Genomic DNA, 23966 nt, shown 5'->3' on the forward strand with positions numbered 1-23966 from the left:
AGTTTTTAAATCAGATATTTTTTTATGCAGTATTATTTATTACTACAACCTCATCTCGAGACAAAACATGCATTTGAGTAATCCCTTTTTGAGGAGTTCGATTCGCATGATTATTATTATTTTTTTCATCAACGGACTTCATGATTTTTTTATTGTGATGATTATTTACAAAATGCAAAGTAAATAAATAGTGCATTTTTCCATTCAACAAAATGCAAGAAATACCACCTGTAATATAAGAATAAAAAATTATTACATGTTCAATATAAAAATATATATATATATATATATATATATATATATATATATATATATATATATATATATATATATATATATATATATATATATATATATATATATATATATATATATTGTAAACACAGCTCTTTTGTTATTTTATTAGTAGCATATATGTTTGTTATTATTACAAGTATCTTGTAGAAAGATATTAGTGCTGGACAGTTTTGTCGCAGATGGCTCGAAAAAATTCTGCCACTGGGATATCCACGAAAATATAATAAAAATGTTTCTATATTTGAAAGGTGCATCATCACAGTTTGATATTTCACTCTTAAGTAGTTTACAGTCACTCTTAAATAGTAGTACTGATTATTTTTATGAAATTTAAAAACCTAAACTTTTGTTTTCTACTTTAAATGACTTGCAACAGATGTTACTGTTATTATTGTTTTCTGCATGGTAAAAGTTAATTTATCACTATTTATAACAGGGTGTGTAGCGCTTTTAAAAAGTGCTTAAAGGTGCTTATTTTTGTTTTTTAAAAGCCCTTAAAGGTGCTTTTTTCATTGAGTGTTTTTAAAAAGTGCTCAATTTCTCCTTTTGCAAAATGAGATTTTTCCTTTACTATGTTGATTTTCACTTTGAATTATGCAAAAAGTCACAGTTCACATTGTTCTATTCAATGTTTTCACAATTAATTCAACCCCAATCTATTTCGGTGTATTGTCAGTCCGTAGCATATAAAAACGCCATTTGTTATACGTGATTCAAAATTTCAAGATTTTTGAGAATTGTCAAAAACAATGCCAAAAGTTTTTTTTTTTTTTTTCGACATGACAGTTAAAACAGTCAATTGTCAAAAACTTTCCAACTCTTCCTAATTATATTTTTTTAAGTGCTTAAAGATATTTTTTGAGTGCTTAAAAGGTACTTATTTTTTGTTGAATAATTTGGCTACGCACCATGTATAAGAATTCAATATCTACATGAATGGGAAATAAAATATAACTGCAAAAGTTACAAATTTTTTCTAAAAAATAAAATATAAATGTGATACATGGCAGGTAGTAAATGCATCATCTGTCTCACAAATGAATTAAAATTGAAAAATATTTATTTCAGGGTGGCATGCTCCAAGCGATTGAGAGATATATGAAGCAAGCAATAGTGGATAAAAACAGTTCAGTATCAAGTGCCGCCTTAGTTTCATCCCTGGTAAGCTCAGATTTAATAAGCTAAGTTTCTAAAAATATCTATTTTTTTAATTAAGTAACTAGTTAGACGAGTTAACTAGTTAAGTAACTAGTGAAATTGTTTTAACCTGTGTGTTTAACATTTATGGTGATTTCATAGGATTGAAAAATAGCATTTTACTGTAATTTTTATAAAAGCATGAGATACCTCTTTTTTCATTAAAAACTTCTGTTCGTTTTTGCATCTTTCATATCATGCGGTTGCATTGTATAAAATTAAATTAAATGGGGATACAAAATTAAACGGAGATTTTTCATCAGAAGTTCTGCTATTTACTCTAAATTGCAAAATTAAAACTAAATTCTAATGCTCTATGTTGGCTAGATCAGAATCAATGTAATTATTTTCTTAAAATATTTTTCTCTCTTTTATATTATATATTTCCTTAGTCTTTACTACCATTTTTTTCTTCTCTGTATTGTGGTGTTATATTTTTTAATTGAAATGAAATTTGCAACATATTGTATAAATTTCCTATATTAATTTTTTGTTATTCACTGTATATTTTGTCCATGGCAGCATCAGTACTTACTGCAATATTAGACTGGATTTTTTTTAAAGGATACGTCTGGAAAACCCATGAAAGTCAGGGAATTTTGTTCTTCTATTTAAGTACCCTGTGGAGAAACGATGACAGATGCGGGTCAAATATTTGATGTTTTGAAAATGCGTTAAAAGTACTGAAGAAGTGATCGCCTTAAAAATTAATAACTTTACAATTACTAGGGGGGGAAATCATTCATGCATTTACTTAATACTAACATTTTTGAACAATAGATGATGTAATCTGCATTTCAAATGCTGCTTATTTATTTTTTTGACATTCACTGCTTAACATTAAAGCTGTATGCATGCTACATTTCGCTTCACCTTGTATTCATGATTTTTTTTAAGAATTATACGAAACCAAGTAATGATTTATTTAATGTTTCAGCACATGATGAAATCCACCCCAGATGTTGTGAAGCGATGGGTCAATGAGGCCCAAGAAGCTGTAAATTCAGATAATGTGATGGTCCAGGTAAGCCGCAGAATTTATTTATAAATTATTACTTGCAAAATTGCTGACTGAATGGCTGTAATATTGTTGACTGAATTTAAAATGTCCTTTAATACCCTAAATGATGGGTCAATGAGGCCTTGGAAGCAGTAAATTCCAGAAGGTTTTCGCAGTTTTCCTCTCCATGTAGCGCAAATGCAGGTTATCTCCATCAAGAAATCCTCCACAAACTTAAATTTCTCACAATACTTGATGCAGGAATTCCCTTGTCTTCTAGATTGAGTTCAAAACGGAGTTGAACATTAGTAGCCGTAAACCCAAAAATTGAGTCAGCTGTTCAGCGACGGTTATAAAATGTGATGGTCTAGGTAAGCCTCAGGATTTATTTGGAAATTATTATTTGCAAAAATGCTGCCTTTATGGCTGTAATATTCTTGACTGAATTTAAAATTTCTTTTAATACCTTAAATAATATAAACATACATATACTGATAGGATAATTTCAATTGGGTACTTGCGCTTCAAGAAGACTTCCCATACCCACACATGTGACCTATGGCAACAGCGCCAACTTATCTTTATCAGCAAAATGGCGTATTAAAGTTGAGCTAAGTTTATCTACATAAGTTGGAATGTTAATTAACTATGAGTTAAGAAAATGCAGAGCCGTATTGCCCATCAAGTTATTTGAAATATAATTCTTTCTCTTCTACTTATTTTACTTAACTTAGATTTGTTATTTGTTTATATATTTCATTGTAATGGTGATATATTTTTGTTTTGTGTACCTGCCAGCTTCGATGCTTAATTAGTTTATGTTCCACATGGCTCTGTGCCAGTCTTTGTGTAAAATTATAGTGAAAGAATTGAAATTCTTGAGAAAGAATTTAGAATGTGTCACTTAAGAGAACTTATGCTTTAAGAACTTGGGTTACTCGAATAGAATAGCAAGGTGCGTAGCGCTTTTAAAAAGTGCTTAAAGGTGTTTATTTTGCTTTTTAAAAGCCGTAAAGGTGCTATTTTCATTTGGGTGTTTTTTAAAAGTGCTTAATTTTCCCTTTTTCAAAATGAGATTTTTCCTTTACTATGTTGATTTTCGTTTCGAATTCTGCAAAAAGACACAGTTCATATTGTTTTATTCAACGTTTTCATAATTCACCCCCAATCTATTTCGCCGTATTGTCAGTCCGTAGTGTATGAAAACACCAGTGCTTAAAATATTTTTGGAGTGCTTAAAAGCTGCTTATTTTTTGTTGAATAATTTGGTTATGCACCCTGGAATAGATATTTGTTGTTTCTTGTACTTTTTTTCTTAAATCACTGTCAAGAAAAGCATAGAGCTTAGTAGTTAATAGAACAAATGCGTTAAAAGTGCTTTAGAATTAAAAACTATTTAATTTAAATAGGAATTAAAACTTCTTAATATCTCTTCATATTTAACCAAGCCAATTTTTTATTCAAAATGATTTTGAATATTGGTGATAATCAAGTTCAACAGTTGAGTTGGTCTTCTAAAAGTAACGAAGTAGTGACTACATTTCAAAGTAGTTTAGAGTCACTACATTTTTAAAAAAAGTAGTTATAGTTAACTACAAAGAAAATGTACAGGGTTCCCACGGTCCTTAAAAACTGCTTAGTTTTTATTTTGAAAATTAAGGGCCCTTAGAAGTACTTAATTTTGATTCACGGTCCTTAAAAGTCCTTAATTTCTAGTATAACTAGTTGGTTGGAATAATTTTTTTATCTTGGTAAAATATCCACAATTAAAAAGTACGTCTTTCGCCTAGAATGAGACCCTGCATTGAGGGTAGAATATTTTGAATGCATGTGAGGGTAGGGGTTACAAGCAAGTGGAAGAAAACACGTCCTTTTTGTTTTTTTTTTTTTTCTTTTATTAATTTTTTCATTAAAATATTTCTTTCTGGATCACTCTGAAAGGAAAAAATTTAGTGTAAGGAGAGGGGAGCGTGATACTGCAGGTGGGTAGAGGTCTTGACTTACTTTTAGACAGTACTTAGAGGTACTTTATCAGCTGAAGACCTGCATTGACCTTCTACATCCATAGGTTCGAGAAATTCATTCTTCTGATAGCACACGTGGTAGCTTTGATACTTCATTCAAATGTGAAATGCTAGAAATGCCAGGAAAGTGTGTTTTTTATAATTTATGGACACTTGATGAAAAATAAAAGGAATGGATCAGCATCTAGTGATCGTCGCAAGGCAAAGTGGATTTTTTTCATTGTATCAGATTTTCTTCTGAAATTGAATTTTATAAATGACTCCATTTTTTTAATATTAGGGATATTAGGAATATTCGGCAAAGTATAATTTTAATCAGGAAAGTCATTTTCGTCGTTTTCTCACCAACACTTTTCTTTTTTTAAAGAGTGAAATGGTTACTTTCTGTTTTCACTTTTGCTGGGTTTTTTTTTAATTTTATAGCGCGGCATTTTAACAGCGTTTCTGATATATTTTATCTCCACTTTTTCTTTTAAAGTTATACAGATAATTAGATAACCAGTAAAATGGAAAATTGATTTTCAACGTTGCAAGTTTTGTCTTAAGAATTTAGGAAAATTTTCTGTTTCTCTTTTGCTTTTTTGATTAATTGTGGTTTTTTTATTTATTTTGATAGCATATTTTAAAGAGCTTCTTTTTCGTCATTTTTTCTAAAAATCCGGCGATGGGAAGCACTTAAAGTGTAATTTTCAACGTTAAATTTTTCTTATAAAAATTGAGAATGATTTTTTTATTTTAAATGATGCGGCAATTTTAAAGAGCGCTACTCTTAGACATTTTTAAATCGATGTATCGAGAATTATCGACTTAATGCACATATCGGCAGGCCGATATAATTACTTTTATCTTAGGTGATGCATCAGGAATCTGATTTAAGACGCTTGCGGTTTAACGTGCGAGGATTCTTGCCTAATCGATGTATCGCGAATTATCGACGTAATGCAGATATCGGCAGGCCGATATAATTACTTTTATTTTAGGTGATGCATCCGGAATCTGATTTAAGACGCTCGCGATTTAACGTGAGAGGATTCTTGCCTAATTGATGCCTCGCGAATTATCGACGTAATGCACATATCGGCAGGCCGATATAATTACTTTTATTTTAGGTGATGCATCAGGAATCTGATTTAAGACACTCACAATTTAATGTGCGAGGATTCTTGCCTATGCTAAGGCTCCTATAATATCAGAGCTGACCTATCAAGCAATATTGGAGCAAACAAGATCGCAAGTTAACGTTATGTTAGTATAGTGCTTATGTTAGCTCTTTGCTCCAAAAATAGATGATAAGTCGGCCTGTCTAATTCAGTTGCTCTAGCCTATGCTAACGCTATCAACGAAGACTATTTTGATTTCATCTCGCTGCGAAGATGTTGATTACATTTTTAGCTACGAAGATGATGTTCGTATAGTGATATTGAATAACAACGAGTGAGGGTCAGCGTTGAAATATAGAATGCGATGCATAGTTTCCTTATGTGCCATTTTTGACCTTGGGATTTTACATTTCTTGAAGATTATTTTCAGCGGGACTTATCTTGCTTTCGCTGTACGTTTTATTTCAACTTAATATAACGTTTCAAGTAAATTATTTTCAGTGACACTTCTGCTACTTAGCAATCATTGCGCATTATTTCGTAACTTTTTTTCTGTTTGGATTTAACGTTGTCAATTACTTTCAGCAGACCTGTTAATTGGCGATCGTTGCTCAATCGCAGTTATCTTAAATTTTCGTTCTGAACTTTATATTACTGAAGCGAAATCATGAATTTAAAAAAAAAGATTCTCTATTGATTTTTTTAAAAGTGATACAATTTAATATTTTATATATTTTGTATTTAAGTAATTTATATTTTGTCATAAAAAGTAATTTTTTTTTTCAAAATATATTTAATTCACGTTGCACGCCAGAGCCCAAGGTTAAGAAAATAAGATGGGCATAGTAGGCCTTGGCCCTCTATGGGCTGTCGCGCCATTGAGTATAGTTTTTTAAGTATAATAATTTGATTAGCTTTTAAACCAATAAATCTTCAGTCGCTTTTAGTTTAAAAAAATTAGAATAAAGCCTACATTTAATTAATTTGCTTTTATTTTTGAGGAAATTGAAACAGAGTTTGTGTTCTTTCTTTTTTTTTTTTTTTTTTTTTTTAATTTGGTTGTTAGTTAAAATGACTAAATTTTTTTAAAATAAATAAAAAGTTAAGCAATGTTTTAACGCTTTTCATTAATTTAGCAATAGTGCTCTTAAATATAGAATATATGTCTATATTTTTTTAAAAATTCCTTCAATACATGTTAGTTCGTTAATAATTTGTCAGATAGTGAGTATTATTTTTAAACATTTAAATCTTTAGTCTATTTCATTTTCAGGAAGGAAAAGAATAATAAATAAATAAATAAAACTTACATTTTAAATAAGTAATTAACAAAAGCCTAACAATGTTTTAAAAGCACATTTTTTTTTCAACAAATAATTTAAAAAATGTTTTATTTAAGTGGACATTTTCTTTTTTTTAAATTTGTAATGTATGTAAAATATTTTGTAACTAAAAACTAAAACTAAACTCAGTGGCGCGACAGCCCATAGAGGGCCAAGGCCTACTGTGCCCATCTCAGTTTTCTTGACCTTGGGCTCTGGGGTGCAGGAGCAGATGTTCCGGTCAGGTGGTCAGCCGAACGCGGAACCCCCAGTGTTTAGTTCCCAAGCATGCTTGGTACTCATTTATCGACCCACTGAAGGGATGAAAGGCTGAGTGAACCTTGCCCAGCCCGAGGATCGAACCAGGGACCTGTGGCACGACAGCGCGAAGCGCTACCGCTCAGCCACCGGGCGTCATATTTTGTAACAGTTTTATTATTATTTTTAAAAAATCTAAGTCGTTTTTAATTTAAAAAAAAAATTAAAATAAAGCTTGTGTTTGTTTTTACTTTAAGGCAAGTCAATCCTTAAGACAGTCTTAAGTCAATCCATCTTTATTTTAATTGAAAAAATTAAGCAATGCTATTGATGTTATAGAATAATTTTTTTTTTTTTAGAATTAACATTTTCTTTTGTTATAAATTTATTTTTCATTGTTTTAAAGATCTCTCATTGATTAATTTCAAACATGTTAAATTGCGATACATCGCGATGTCTGACTGACGATCAATCACGATATAAAATTTTACATAAACAATAAAAATTCTTGAGAATTTTTTTTTTTAATGTTGTTTGATCACTGGGTAGGGGGCCGTTTTATTTGGCCAAATATTTGACTATTCGACCAAATCACTATTCATTATTCCCTATTTAATAATAAGTAATATATATATATATAAACCATATTTGCATATAATTTTCATTACCTTTGATTTATTTGACAAATTATTGTTTTATAATTTCAGACAATACTTTATTACGAACAAATTTTTTTATCGTCGATTATTTTAGTTCCTTTAATATCTATACAAGACACAATACTTTTTAATTGGATAAATTCTTATTCCATCTTTTTTATGAATGATGTTTCTGATTACACTATGTTTTGTTGTTTTTTTCCCTTCATTCACAATAAATTTTGTACTTAATGAATTATTTCATTTCATTTTCAATTTTTAGATACTGAATTTTTTCATTTTTATTTCAATTGATTATTACATCCAGCCTTGTCCTGTGTTTCAATATTTATGTTAGCACTTATTTTAACTATCATTTCTGTTTCTCAATTCTTAATTTTAATTAATAAGTTTTTCTTGTAGTTTATTTATTTCTTTTTTTCCTGATTGTTAGGTACTGAATATATTCTGATTTTAATCATTAAATTTTTTATATTTTGTGATTTTAATATATCTTTAGCTTATTATAATTGGGTTTTACTTGGTTTAAAATAATTGTCTTAACCTCAATAAACCTATATTTGTTAGTTTCTTTTTGTCTTGGTTTAGTATCAGTCACTCAAAATAATATTTTTATTAATTTAATGAATTTACCATCTTAATTTATATATTTCTATCTGTTTACACAATTTCTTTCTATTTTTAAAATGGCAGGGTTCCCACGGTCCTTAAAAGTCCTTAAAAACTGCTTAATTTTTATTTTGGAAATTAAGGGCCCTTAATAGTGCTTAATTTTGGTATAAGGTCCTTAAAAGTCCATAATTTTTCAGCCTTACTATACCCTGTAACAGAATTGCTGTGACACGGCAACTTTGTCCCAGAACTTTACAAAGTTTTTACAGACAGATTTTTTGTATGGAAGGGAAAGTTTTTGATTTTCCTTTCTTCAGACTTTTTAAAAGAAGTTTCTTTTTTTTCCCCTTTTCTGCAAAATTTTTTTTTTTTTTAAAGATGCCTTTCTTATGCATCGGAGGGGGGGGGATAATCGGGATTTTTCTATCCTCGTTTGAAATTTGCAACATTAAACCAGAAAAATTAGTTCGCTGTAGTAATGATGTTCTTTCTTTCATTTTTTTTTCTTCTTTTCCTGAAAGAACCCATGTTTTACATTTTAATAAAACGGAGGAAACAAATTCAGATTTGTAGTAAACAAATTAATCAGTCATTGCGGCACATTTGTCGCTTTCTTTTTAAATTTTGTCTAAATGAAATGGATTTAATATTGAAATTTATTAATCAAATTAAAATTTATTAATCAAATATCGTCTAACGCGCATGAAAAATTTTAATCGTACATTTGTGTCTTACGGAATCGGCTCTCACAACTCGCGCCGATTCCAGTGCAAATTTATGTAGTGTGTTGATAATTTTTATTTTAATTATTATTATTTGTTTTTTTGTTGCAATTATTGCTATGAATTTTAACTTCGTTTTAAAATCCTAAAATCTTACATTGCTCAGTTATTACTGTTGATATTTTCTTGATTTAAAAAAAAAAAAAACGATATTATAAGATATAAAATTTAAATCTCGCATTCGAGAAATTACTCTTTGTTACACTCAGTTTGTGCCGATATGATCGTTAATCCATATGGTGTTTCAATTGTTTATTCGACAGTAATTACTGCAAATTATCCCTTTTCTTAAAAAAAAAATTCGTTTTACTTTAAATAAAATATTATTACACAGTTAATTTAAATCGCTCGTTTGATTACGTCTATCATTTTAAATATTTTTATTCTATACTTTCTTTTGTAAATACAGTTTTTCTGTTACTTAAATCGTTCGTTTGATTACTTACTTTTAACGTGACGATTTTATTGTTTTTTCTAGTTTTCAGTAGTTTTAGCTAGTGCTTTTGATTTTCAGGTGGTTTTTAAAATTCCAATATTTCTCAGTTGATATAATTTTGGCAAGTGATATTGGAATCACACATTTAAATAATCACTTTTTGACACACTCAATTTACGCCAATAGTATCATAAAACTATGTGGTGTTTGAATGTATTTTCTGCAGTTATTAATATTGATTTTATTGCTGTTTTTAAATGTTTTGTTCAGTTATATTTTAGACAATATGGGAAATTCGAATTGCGCATTTACTTTTTGATGTAATGATTGAATTGTTTTTATATCGATTTTTTGGCAGTGATTGCTATCGATTTCCACAAAGTTTAAAATCCAAATTTTTAATGCGGTATTATTTATTATAACAAACGAAACACTTATTTGACCTTTTCTATTTTAAAGAGTCTTATTCGCGTAATTTTTTCGTGGATCCTTATTTTAGGTTTTACTGCCACAGATTTTAAGATTTTGAATTTATATACGAATTTTAATTAATTATTGTTTAATTTATTTACGAATTTTAATTTATGTAATGGATTTACAAAATTCGAAAGAGAAAATAATTAATGTGTTTTATAATAATTAGTCTTACAAAAATCGAGAATGTTGCCTATAATATTAAAAAAGAAATGCATTTATAATTAAAAGAACTTTTAAATATTTTTATTCTATACTTTCTTTTGTAAATACAGTTTTTCTGTTACTTTAAATAAGAAATTGTTATAATTGAAAGTATCTCGCAGAAGAATGCTAGTGCTAGGAAAGTTTGTCACAGAAAGCCTGAAAAAAATTCTGCCACTGGGTCACTATAGTTGATAGAGAAAATTTATAAGTTCAATTTTTTATAACAAAAAATTGTTTTTTTATCAGCTAGAATAAGACCATGCATCAAGAGTTGGGCATTTTAGAGAGACAAGAAGGGATATGTGCGAGGGGACTACAGGCAAGGGCCATAGAAATGTGTTGATACCTTTAAAAAATTGTTTTAGACTCTTTTATTTATGTTTCACCCAGAACTACTAAATATATTGGTTTGAAAATTATAAATCTTCTCAAATATAATTGTATTTTTATTCTATAAAAATTTTCATAAAAATATTTAGTACAATGGCTCAAAAAATTTTCTTATCCGCTTAATGAAAAAAAAGTGGAATGATTTAAGGTGCTTAGATATTAGTATGGTCTGTTTTTACTTGAAATAGGACCTAATTTAAGTTAAGTTAACACAGTTAAGAAAACTACTTTCATGCGTAACTCTAATTCTTCGTATTAATTCACTTAATATATACCCTGATAAATGAAACATTTTATTAATAGAAGAATTTTTTTGGCGTAACTGAATATTTAGCAAGATTGGCCCACAGCTGAATGTATGAAGCATGTCCAATAGTGAAATTTGTAATAATTTTTTCAGTTTTTTCTCAAATAAAGAAATTTCTTTATTTGCTTTTTTTAAAACTACAAAAAAAAAAAACATTATAAATCCTAATTTTACAATCCTAATTGTTAAAAATGGAGGATGGATTAGTTTTATAGATGTCATTAACCCTTAACAATCTGAAAATATTTTTAAAAAACTCGACCCGGGTTTGCAAAAATTGTCTGGTCCTACTTTGATGAGCCCTGTTAATTAATACAATTATATCAGTACTTTACATTAAAAAATTTTTATTATTTTTTTTATTTATTGATTTTCTTTTTAAGAAAGGTAAATAATTAATACTGTCACTTGTGGTGCATACTTATTCGATGATAAGCAATCATACTATTTTTAAAGTCCTTAATTTTTCAAAAAAGGTGCTTAATTTTTTCAAAAAAAAGGTGCTTAAAAGTCCTTAGTTTTTGCTTTGTTAAGAGTGGGAACCCTGAATGGAAAATTTAATGTTTAATCAGAATTCTTTGAGTTTTTCTTTATATTCTTAAAAGCTATGTGAGGTGATTAAATGCAATTTAATCTTAATTAAATACAGATTATTTGTATTAAAGATTTCTTTATTTAGTTTTTTTTTTAAATTTTTTAAAGGGTGACTGAGTTGAAGAAAAGCTATTCCATTTTTTTTAATCTATTATTATTAATCTATGATGTTTTATTTGATGATAAATAATCATTTTTAAAGTCCTTAATTTCTACAAAAAAAGTCCTTAATTTTTGTGATAAAAGTCCTTAAAAGTGCTTAATTTTTGCTTTGATAAAAGAGTGGGAACCCTGATGTAGTTTTTCCGACCACTGGTCACAACCATTCTGGATAGAGGACTTTCCACTTTAATTTTTTTAGGATGTATTTTTCGTACAATTTTTCACATTAGTACAATTTTTGTACTAATAGTACAATTTTTACAAACTTGTAGTACAATTTTTCACATTAAAGATGATTGTTTTTCCTGTCTGAAACCAACAGAATAGCCATTAAATTCTCTCTTTTTTTTTTTCAGTATCATGCTTTAGGCCTGTTGTATCAAATCAGAAAAAATGATAAATTGGCCATCTCAAAACTTCTCACAAAATACACTAGAACTACTCTGAAGTCTCCATATGCTGTGTGCTTATTGGTACGATGATATAATTTTATCTTAGTTTGAATAAATCATATGAAAATTTTAAGCAATGTTTTCGTTAAATGTATTTTTTTCTTTCTTCCAAAGATTCGAATTGCTAGCAAGTTGATTGAAGACGATGATGCTGGGTAAGCTGTTTCGTAATTTTATTTTATACATAACTTGATTTTTCTGAAATTTTTATCCCCACAAATTTTTTATCAAAAGTTTAGATTTTTCATGCTGCAGCATACGTAATTTTTATCCTTAAAATCTATGGATAACTGTGCTGTGTAAAGTTTTTTAATTGTAATATTCGTTAAATTATTTAAATCATTAAGTAGTCCTGCTCATAGAGGGTAGTATTTCTGCAAGCATTTTTTTCTACATAAAAAAAAGTTAGAAAAAACTTTGCTTGTGAAATTAAGGTCAATGAGATAAATAAGTACTCTCCCAAATTTAATAACATCTGCAAAAGTTTCAGAGAATTAACACAAACTGTCAAATCGCCTTAAATGATCACCTTAACAATGGGAAATTTTGAAGAACTGCTATATGTCTGAGAAACAGAACGTTCTCCGCATAATTTGCATTTGAGCAAACCTTTGGACAGCAATAACCTGTTAATGACATGACTTATGTTTTAATGTGTAAATTGGGCAACTTTTTTCATCTCTAATTTGAAACAATTTTAATTGATCATTACTAAGCATATTTTCCCCCTGTAAGGAACAGTCTTCACACTCCAGCGATTGTAAAATAAATTAAAAAAATTGTTGATTCATACAATAGTCAATCATAGATATTATTTGACACTTCACTCCTGCCTACAACAGATACCTTTATGGGTAATTTTTATGAATCTTGTTACAGCAGTCAATTCCTGGTGCGTTCAAGTTTTCCTTCTATACAATTCGGAGAAATTTCTCGAGTGTGGACTAAGGAAGTAACTTGCACATTTCTGAGCAATATTTGTTAAATTTTTCCTCTCAATCCTAAACACTAGTAAAAATGGTTAAAAAAAGTGTAGAACATAATTCTTTTTTTAAATTATTGTTACCAAAATTATTTATTTTTTAAACTTAATATTCAAGAAGCATTACTTAAATATTCTTAAATCATTCCTATGAAAGAGTTCCATAATGTTGAGCCTGTTTTGCATTGTTTCAACTCTTAAAATGTAAATGATCATTTGACTGCTGACTTTTTTGAGCAATCAATCTTTATTTTTTATTTAATAATTCTTTAATCAGTATTTATAATTCTGTAAGCAAAATAAATAATAGCAAAAAAGTTTGGAATATTAGCAAATGTTAATTGATTTATGAATAAAGCTGAACAATGTGAATAAGGACCCAAAAACAGGAACAGTTTAGTTTTTGTAAATGAGAACTTTACTCAGCATCGAAACCTAGACTGACAGAAGATAACACAAGACAATTCAAGAAAGCTTGATTCATAATTTTCAAAGACTTAAGGAACATTCTTCCTGAATCTAGTTCAATGGTTCTGCTCAAATTTTCCTCTCAGTTTTCCAATTCATTTTTTTATGAATTTTCACTTTAACAGAGTTTGCAAATTAATATGTGTGGAAAACCTGGAGAACAGGGTTGCTACTCCACGGAGAGATTAGGGAAAACCTGGAAAATGCAGGGAATTAAAAAATTATCTATAGCCGGAATTTAAAATTTTTCTTTATAAACTGGGAAAATACAGGGAATTTTTACTTCATATTATCTTCTACAGAATGTTGACCTCTCAGAATACAAATTATGGATTATGTAAAGATGTTCAGCTATACTATACTATTTCATTTGCTGTATTTTTTTGTCTGTTGAACTGTTCTTTATTTCTCTTCAGTTTTTTCAGCAATTATAACTAGTATTAGTTATCCTAATATAGCTCACTCATTTTCATCATGTTTCCTCGTAATATATTGCGAATAATATATACAGGGAAAATACAGGGAACCTTTTTTCCTGATTTGAGTGGCAACCCTGGGGGATTTTAGTATTCAAGGAATTTTATTCTGTTTTATTAGCAGTCTTGATTAAAAAAATAATTTCGTTTTTAAAGCATTTTTTTAACTAAAATTATTTGTTTGTTTATTTAGCTTGGAAAGTCCCCATTTTGATTTCATTGAAAGTTGCTTACGTCATAAAAGTGAAATGGTCATCTATGAAGCTGCACATGCGATAGTGAATATGAAATCCACAACACCCCGAGAGCTCGCGCCGGCTGTGTCCGTATTACAGCTGTTCTGTGCATCTTCAAAACCTACTCTGAGATTCGCAGCTGTTAAGACTTTAAATAAGGTTTGCCTTGTATTTATTTATTTATTTACTACTTCTGAAATGCAAAGTAGCTACAGAGAATAGGGAAAAGTCTAATAATTTTATCAATCTGGAATTAAAATGGCCCAAAACGTTGAAGAGAATAAATTAGTTTAAATTTACCATACCTTTAAGTTCTATATTTTTCCCTGAAGAAGTGATCTTTTGAGAGAAAAAAATTAACTTTTTGATTATATCCTCCTAAAGAAGGAAGTGTAAACATTAAAGATTGAAAAAAAATACAGTTTTGTTGTAAAAGTAAAACCGAAGTATATTTCTAAAATTAATTTTTAAGTAAATCGTAGTGAAAGTTATTGGATGTAAAAAATTATTTCTAACAAAATTTCCTACATTTTTAAATAAAATTCTACAAGTTTAATTAAAATTTACTTAGTAAGTTTATTCTAAAAATCATATTTTATTTTGGATAATTATTAAAGAAAAAATCATGAATTTCAAACTGAATAGAAAAAAAATAATTTAAATTTGGTGGCAGCATTATGTCCTTTTTTATATTTATTTTTGTATTTGATATTTCTTACATTTTATATATGTTACAGTGTTCCCACGGTCCTTAAAAGTCCTTAAAAACTGCTTAATTTTTATTTTGGAACATAAGGGCTCTTAAAAGTCCTTAATTTTGGTTCAAGGTTTTTAAAAGGCCTTAATTTTTTAGCATCAGCATGGTTGATAGCAACAATTTTTCTGTTCAATTTTTTAAAACAAAATAGAGTTCTTTTATCACTTAGAATTAGACCATGCATCGAGGGTAAAGCATTTTAGAGAGACAAAAATTAATGTCTGTAGGGGGGGGGGGTACAGACAAGGGAAGAAAACATGTCGTTTCATTAATATATTGACTTTTTCCTTAATATATTCTGCCCTTTGCCTAGAATGATACTCTATGAGAACAGAGAAGCATTCTAAAAGAAAAGAATAGTGTGGAAAAGGGGAATACTGCACATGGAAGAGATAATGTTTTTTTGGGGAGGGGTTGCAGTTTTAAAGACCCACACTAACCTTCAAAATTGTCAGAATTCAGGAAATTTAGTTCTACTGGTTATGCATCTGCTTATAGGAATTAAGTAAAACGCTAATAAAATCAAAAAGTAAAGGAATTAAGTAAACACTAAGAAGTATCAGGAGGAAAAAAATTTGAACTGGAATCCATAACAAAAACTATTTCCTGAAATCTCGAATTAAATAAATTTGCATAATATTTCAATATGTAATAAGTAACTGCAAATTTATAGAAAGCATAAAATTTTTTAAAATTCATGATTGTATTAAAAATTAAACAGATTTGTAAAAAACAGGGTTTGAAGAATCTTAGCCCACCTAGGTTTTTCATCAAGAACCTTGAGTTTATTGATTAAAACCAAGTGTTTTTTCAAAAAAAAATAATTTTTTTTTCCTGAGTACTAAATAAGAAAGCATGATTTGCTTCTAACAAGAAGGTTAAATATTTGGTAACTATTTATAATTTGTTTTGTTGCAATATAATTTTTTTTTTAAAGTTTTAGATTGTTACGCTATTATTTTTATTTCTTAAGGATATGCAGATTTGCCTGGTAATTCTTTGGCGAGCCTGTTAATTAATGCGATTATATCAGTGCTTACATTATAATAAAATTGTTTGTTTTTTTAACTTATTGATTTTTTTAAGAAGGTAAATAATTAAATAATTTGCACTGTCACTGGTGGCATATGCATATTCAATGATAGACATAAACAATCACACTATTTTCTGAAGTCCTTAATTTTTCAAAAAAGTCCTTAATTTCTTCAAAAAAAGGTCCTTAAAAGTGCTTAATTTTTGCTTTGTTGAAAGAGTGGGAACCCTGTGTTATATTTTATATTTATTATATTATTTTTTTTCAGTAGGAAAAAGATTTTTGTTTTTTTGTTGTGTATATCTGAAATCCAATTGAAATTCCTTTCATGCATAAACCTTATTCTTTTATATTAATTGTGTTAATTCACTCAGCATTATAAACTGCATGCAGTAGTTGTATAAATTTATAGTAAATTTAATATTCCCTTTTCTGAAACCAGTTTTTAATTTACTCAACTGTTACTTGTATTCGAACCGTGTAATTTTTAATTTCCCGATAATTTACTATAATAATTATTTTATATTATTACTACAATTAAATAATGTTTGCATAGTAAAAGACATAGGTATAGTATTTTGATTGCTCTATTCTGATTTTAAAAAAAACTAATTTGTTCTTATGTTTCATTCAGTTTTTTTAAAAACGAGTATTGTATTTATATCTGTTGCTATTATTTGACTCTTTCTAATGCAATTGGTTCTCAAATGGAGTATTATTTCTGTAGGTGGCCATGACACACCCAGCTGCAGTGACTGCGTGCAACATTGACCTTGAGAACTTGATAACGGACTCCAATCGTAATATAGCCACACTCGCTATAACAACTCTCCTGAAGACTGGCAGTGAAAGCAGCGTAGATAGGCTCATGAAACAAATAACTTCATTCATGTCTGAAATATCTGATGAATTCAAAGTGGTAGTTGTACAGTCCATAAGGTAAAAAAATGATACTACATGGTGCATAGCGTTTTTAAAAAGTGCTTAAATGTGCTTTTTTATTTTTAAAAAATGCTTAAATTAAATGAGAATTTTTTTTTTTTACCATGTTGATTTTCATGTATTATGCAAAAACGCGGTTTTCACATTGTTCTATTCAACATTTTCGCAATGCATTTCGGCGTACCGTTGGTCCGTAGCGTATGAAAGCGGCAATAATTTTAACTGTTTGATGAAATATTTGCAGATCTGCTTGTGCATATACTGAGCTGGGTTCGGTGAGATGCGACGTTTTAAAAAGGTGCTTATATTTGATTTTTTAAAAGCCCTAAAATGAGCCTTTTTTTATTGGGTGTTTTTAAAAAGTGCTTAAATTTCCTTTTTTCAAAAATGATATTTTTTCTTTATTGTGTCAAATTTTATTTATTATGCAAAAGCACTGTTTTCACATCGTTCTATTCAACATTTTCCCACTGCATTTCGGCGTACTGTCGGTCCGTAGTGTATCAAAGCGGCTATCATTTTGCATGTTTGATGAAATATTTGCGAGTCTGCATGTGCAGTTACTGAGCTGGGTTCAATGAGATTTTTGCTTTGCCAACTCTGCTGCATTTTGAAAGATTTTCAGAATTTCAGGCTTAATTTTTCATCCTGTGAAATAGAACCGAAAAATCTATTGATCATTTTTTTAATGACTTATATAATCAAGAAAAGCATTCTTTGTCAGAAACTAGTTAATTTATCTTGATCATGTAAAGTCTTTGAAAATTATTTTGCATTTTGTTAATATATATAGTGCTTAAAAATATTTTTAAAGTGCTTAAAAAGTACTTGAAAGGTGCTTATTTTTCATTGAAAGATTTGGCTATGCACCCTGTTCTAGATCATCAATAGTTTTTTTAAAATTAAAACAATTATCAAGTAGTCTAAAATTAAAAATTGAATCTAATCTATGAGTGTAGAGACCTTTTCACTTGGTTTTGAAAAAAGAAAATTTCAGTGTCATTCTCAACTAATACACACTTAAAAAGATGCCGTACCCAAGAAGGGGTGAACTTTTCGTTGTGAATTCTCTTTCCTTTCCATAACTAATTTAAAGAGAGGAAGAAATGAATTCAGACAAACATAGAGTAAGTCAGAAAGTTTCAATAGCTGAATTTTTTTTTAAATATAAAAATGAAAACAAATTATTGGAAGAGAACTTCTCCATTGCTTAATCCTAAATTCTCTTATGTTTTATTTTGATATTTTAAAAAATTTCTCACCAGGATTTGAAACTTTATGGCTTACTCTAGGTTTGTCTGAACTCACTTTTTCTGCACTTTAAATTTTAAATTAGTTAATTGAAGTGAAAGAGAATTTGTGGCGAAAAGTTTCCCCCGCTGTATGGAATCTTCTTAAAGAAATTCTTGGTTGACCATTACAAATAGTTTAAGTAATTATGAATTATAGTTTTAAAAAATCTTAAGATTTATATACATATTTTTTACTTCACTAAATGTAAGTGCTTATATTATCTCCAATTTTGAATTTCTCTTTTTGACTTGCATGATTATGCATGACGTATCAAAACTTTACTCATAACCTAAAAAATGTTGCTGGTAAAATCTCCGTTATTTTATTTCGCCAATGTTAGCAGGTATGCAATAATTTAACTAAATTTGTTCACTTTTCAAACCTTTTTCAATATGTCAAACATATAAACTGCTGATGCTTGTTTTTTAATATGCTTTATAAAAAAAATTATTTACAAAAAATCTCTTTCGTGCTACAGATCTCTGTGCCAGAAATTTCCCAGGAAGCACAATGTGATGATGAATTTCTTATCTGGTATACTCAGAGATGAGGGTGGATTTGAATATAAGAAAGCAATCGTGGATACCATTATTAATATTATCGAAGATAGCCCTGATGGGAAAGAAGCTGGTAAATAATTGATTTTTTACAATATTTAAAATGTTTATATCTACAGCAATTGCCCTTTGACCTCTTCCTCCCCTAATTTCCTAAAATTGAGGAAGTTTCCTTAAAAAAATTTTTATCAAAAAAGAATTTTTGCTTGCTTGAATATTTAAACAAGTGTTATTAATACATAAAGAAGCGAGCCTAGTTTATAAAAATCAATTAACTATCTTTGAAGAATTAAATACCTATTACTATTCAAAATTAACCATAAACATAAAGCATTTAATGTTAATCGTAACTGAAAAATATTGCAGTTTTTTTTAAAAAATTTTGATGGCTATAAAAATCTCTAAAATTTCCTTATGTGTCAAATATTGAGTTGTTGAATCATTGTTTGGGAATATCAAAATGTTAAAAAACTAAGAGAAATATGTTATATTTAAAAAAATAAAGGGTTAAAAATATATAAATTTTAAAAACTGTAAGTATAATTTTCCTATTGCTGTGGAAAATATAGAATGGCATAGCGGTCAACTGTACTAGATTTTCCAGTAGACTACTTGATTTTGCCAGTTTCTCCTGAGTTTTATACACTTTAGAAAATTTCCTAAAATTGAGTAAGTTTCCTTAAAAAAATTCTTATCAGAAAAGAATTTTTGCTTGCTTGAATATTTAAACAAGTGTTATTAATACATAAAGAAGCAAGCCTAGTTTATAAAAATCAATTAACTATCTTTGAAGAATTAAATACCTATTACTATTCAAAATTAACCATAAACATAAAGCATTTAATGTTAATCATAACTGAAAAATATTGCAGTTTTTTAATTCTGATGACTATAAAAATCTCTAAAATTCCTTATGTGTCAAATATTGAGTACATTTTGTTACAATTATCAAGAATTTTATATTATTTCATGAAATCTATTGGATTTTTCCCTATGCATGTTAGCTGTAGAATAGGAAATAATGCATGCATAATGAAGTTCTTTTGCCATCATTGCTGAGATTCAAAAACTGCTTCTATATCCGGACACTAATGATGATACTCGCTTATAGTAGGGGTGCACAACCTGCGGCCCGCGGGCCAAATACGGCCCTTCGACTACTGAAGTGCGGCCCGCGAGAGCTTCTAAACACAATAAAAAAAAATTTTTAAAAATGGCAATTTTTAATCGCACTTTTAAGTCATCACGTCTTGACACAATCAATTTTAACAGATTCTTTAGTAAATGTACGTTTAATGCGCTTTCTTGAAGCCGAATTTATCGTAAATATAAATGATTTTTTTTTAAACAGTGATTTCCGCTTTTCTAAGTGATTTTGAAAATTCCTAATTTTTATTACGACGCGAGTTTCAGATCGCAAATTTAAATAATCACTTTTTGTGCACTTTATTTGTGACGATTTCATCTTAAATCTAAGTGATTTTTTGTCTTTTTTTTTGCAATTCTTTCTTTTTTTTTTCAAAAATTTTTCTCGGTAGTTATTGCTATGCGTTCCCACGTATTATAAAAAATTCCAATTATTCTGTTACGACATGCAAATTTTAAATCATGCATTTGACGCGCTTTATTCGTGCTGAGTTCAGCATAAATATATTTTTTCCTAATTATTTCTATACTTTTCCTCGTGATTTTGACGATCCCGTTATTTAACTATGATGTTATTACGACACGTGATTCTTAATCACGCAATTAAATAATCACTTTTTGATACGGTACAGTTTTATCGTAAATCCTAGTTATTTTTCCTTCGTTTTTATTTCCGCAACGAATATGATTTGGTCGAATGCGGTAATGAATTGTGATTTGATCAAAAACCAAATATTCGGCAAAAAAAAGAAGAGGAAAAAATCTATTGAACGCCGTACACTTGGGGCCAAATAGCGAAATCTTTTAGCAGTATAGCAACACTGAAACTAAAATTTCAATGCTCAGAATAATATTTCCTGGAAAAACGTATTCATAAATTAACTCTAAAAAATAAGGCCAATCAAGAACGTTTTTGAAAATGTCGAAAAGTGAAACAGAGAACTTAAAATCAATATTAATTTTTGAAAAATTTATTTAAAGCTGAACATCTTAGTTTTTCAATTACCAGAAAATGCCAAGAAAAAAGAATTAAGTCAACAGAAATACTATTAAAAATTACTGCGTTATAATGAAAACGTCTAAAAAAAGTTTTTTTTTTATTTACAGAAAATAAAAAGATAGAAAAAATGTTCTTAATTTTTTAAGTGAAAATCTTATGCCGAAAATCTCAATTTAAATTTTTCTCATTGCCATAATTTTAGAAGAAAAAAAATTGCTATAAAATAAATTTTATTTGTAACTTTATTTTTAAAAAAAATGCTGAGTCATAATAAAAATGCCTAAAAAAAGAAAAACAGAAAAAACAAATTTTTCTTAGTTCCTGAAACAAAACTTTAATACTGAAAATCACACTTTTCTATGTTACTGGTTATTTATATTACAGTGCTGGGAAAGAGTGATAATAAATTAATAGTATGAGACGTTCTGTTAAAATGCTGGTTAATAATAAAAACTGCAAAAAATGAATCCTTCTCAATTCTCAAAGTATCGAAAAAATGACAAAATTGACTTGTCTGATTATAATTTTAAAAAAAATAAATAATATCTATAAAAATTCAAAAATAAAAAAAACTTAGAAAAATGCATTTCTAAAAAATATTCTGCCAAATATTTGACTGATCATTCAACCAACTGAATTTTTCACAGAAAGGCCAAATACTCGTTACATCCCTCCCTAATTTAAATGCAATGTTATTGCAACTTGAGAAATTCATAAAATGGCAGAGAACGTGAATTTTTAAACTGCTCACTGTTTGTAGTTTAGATTTCAATTTTTTGTTGCTTAAGTGATCTTTTTCGATAAAAAAAAAGGAAAATGTTTACGATATAAAAAATCTAATAATTAATAAAATAAAATAATAAAGTACATTACAAAATAAGCATTGAATTTTATTTTGAACTATCACAGTTTTGTTTTTATTTTAGGCTTTTGTTTAAAACCTATAAATTTTCTTCAATTAAAATATTTAATTTGCATTTATATTACTTAATTACGACTAAACTTTTTCCTACTTTCATTCTGTGGGCATTGCAGTTTTTTTTAATTTATTAGAATTTAATTCTAAAATGAGTTTTCATATTGCACGATATGATAAGAAAAAAATATTTCTTTTCTTCAATGTTTATTTATTTTGATAAATCTATTGTTCATATGATAAAAATAGCAAGTTTTTTTTGTAAAAAAAAAAGTTATAAGTTTTTTTTATTTTTGAATGAATTCTAATAATGGAACACTACTAAGTTATTGATATTACTAAGTTTATTGATAAAAAAATGGAACGCTAATTTTTAAATAAACATTATTACATTTGTCATTAACATGTCTAAATACATGTGCGGCCCTTCGTTAGCCAACCTGCTGTGCAAGTGGCCCTTTACTCAAAAAGGTTGTGCACCCCTAGCTTATAGTATCAAAACTGTTGTATTTTTTATTTGTACTTTCTACATTGTTCTATTTGCTACCTTTGTACCATTGAATGCTCATAATTTAAACTAATAACAAGAAATTTTTCAAAATTTAAAAAGTCACATTTTTAAGTACTCTTTTCATTGCTTTACCTTTAAAAAGGACACTAATTTATAGATAAATATTTGCAGCTTGTTTTGAATGTAGATTTTAAATTATGAATGAATCTCTCTATAGGACTTGCTCACCTGTGCGAGTTCATTGAGGATTGTGAGCACACTTCATTGGGTGTTAAAGTTTTGTATTTACTTGGAAAAGAAGGCCCAAAGACATCTCAACCTTGTAAATACATCAGATACATTTACAATAGATTGATTTTAGAAAAGGCTTCTGTAAGAGCAGGTAATTCATTTTTAAATCTACCTTCTTTTTTTTGAGGTGTTTAACAATGTTGTGAATTGTTTTAAAATTAATGGTCCTTCAAATACCTTTAAAAGGAGGCCATGATGCAAGAAGAAAAAATTTGTCGCGAATTCTTTCTCTTTCATTACTAGTTTAAAATAAAGGAAAAGTAAGTTCAGGCAAATGTAGAGTAATTCAAGGAGTTTCAGTTGCCGAAAAAAGTACTTCAAAATATTAAAATGCAAACAAATTATTAGAAGAGAACTTCTCTGTTGCGTAATCCTAAGTTATCACCTCTTAATTTATTTTTGAAAACTTCTTTTCAGTGTCTGAAACTTCATGGCTTACTCTAGATTTAGTCTGAAGTTATTTTTTATACTTAAATTTTAAGTAAGTTATGTAGGAGAAAGAGAATTTGCAAGGAAAGCTTTCTTCCTTGGTATGGCCCCCTCTTAAGTAAGCATGCATTCAACTAACTTTAAATTAATTTTATGTCAACAAAAAAAAGAAACTGGAATACGAAAAAAACACTGGATCAAATCTTTAAAAGTTCAGCCTGTAATCAAGTAACGGGGAGGGAAAAAATCTTTAATTTTTGTTCTTTCTGGTGTTGTCTCTATTCAGCTCTTTATTTAAATTAAATGATGTTTTTAAAAAGGCGTCTTAAGTGATCTCTGTTTACTATTTAAAAATATAAAGAAATCTTATCTTAGATGAAAAATCATCTGCTGGAGGGTTTCTGCTACTTCGGATATAACTGTAGAACTTTTTCCTTAAACTTAATGGCATACTTAAATTTAATTATTTTAATTTATAATTTTTTAAACACAACACGGAGAAGAAAAATTATATCGCTAAGAATAATTAAGTAAAAAATTATTTTTACCTGTGAAATAAACAGCAAGAAATTAAACTGGAAGATAATTTTACTTAGGAAAAATAAAAGATTCATTTAGCATATCTTTTAAGTTTGACTCATTTATTGAAGTAATAT

General features: G+C 28.3%; 1 protein-coding gene across 2 annotated transcripts in view; it reads left to right on the top strand.

Moving 5' to 3' along the window:
• Nucleotides 1–23966, top strand: part of gammaCOP (coat protein (coatomer) gamma) — a 53360-nt gene that overhangs the window by 11563 nt on the left and 17831 nt on the right. For both annotated transcript variants that reach the window (XM_087161768.1, XM_087161769.1), the window contains exons 7-14: nucleotides 1366–1458; nucleotides 2432–2518; nucleotides 12178–12294; nucleotides 12388–12428; nucleotides 14393–14594; nucleotides 16953–17164; nucleotides 18939–19090; nucleotides 22808–22972. In XM_087161768.1, the coding sequence (XP_087017894.1) occupies nucleotides 1366–1458; nucleotides 2432–2518; nucleotides 12178–12294; nucleotides 12388–12428; nucleotides 14393–14594; nucleotides 16953–17164; nucleotides 18939–19090; nucleotides 22808–22972 (1069 nt within the window). The remainder of the gene's footprint in view (nucleotides 1–1365; nucleotides 1459–2431; nucleotides 2519–12177; nucleotides 12295–12387; nucleotides 12429–14392; nucleotides 14595–16952; nucleotides 17165–18938; nucleotides 19091–22807; nucleotides 22973–23966) is intronic.

This window comes from Parasteatoda tepidariorum, chromosome 4 (assembly GCF_982258835.1).
Source record: "Parasteatoda tepidariorum strain Cologne lab strain chromosome 4, Ptep-v5.0, whole genome shotgun sequence".
In the NCBI taxonomy this organism is placed as follows: domain Eukaryota; kingdom Metazoa; phylum Arthropoda; class Arachnida; order Araneae; family Theridiidae; genus Parasteatoda; species Parasteatoda tepidariorum.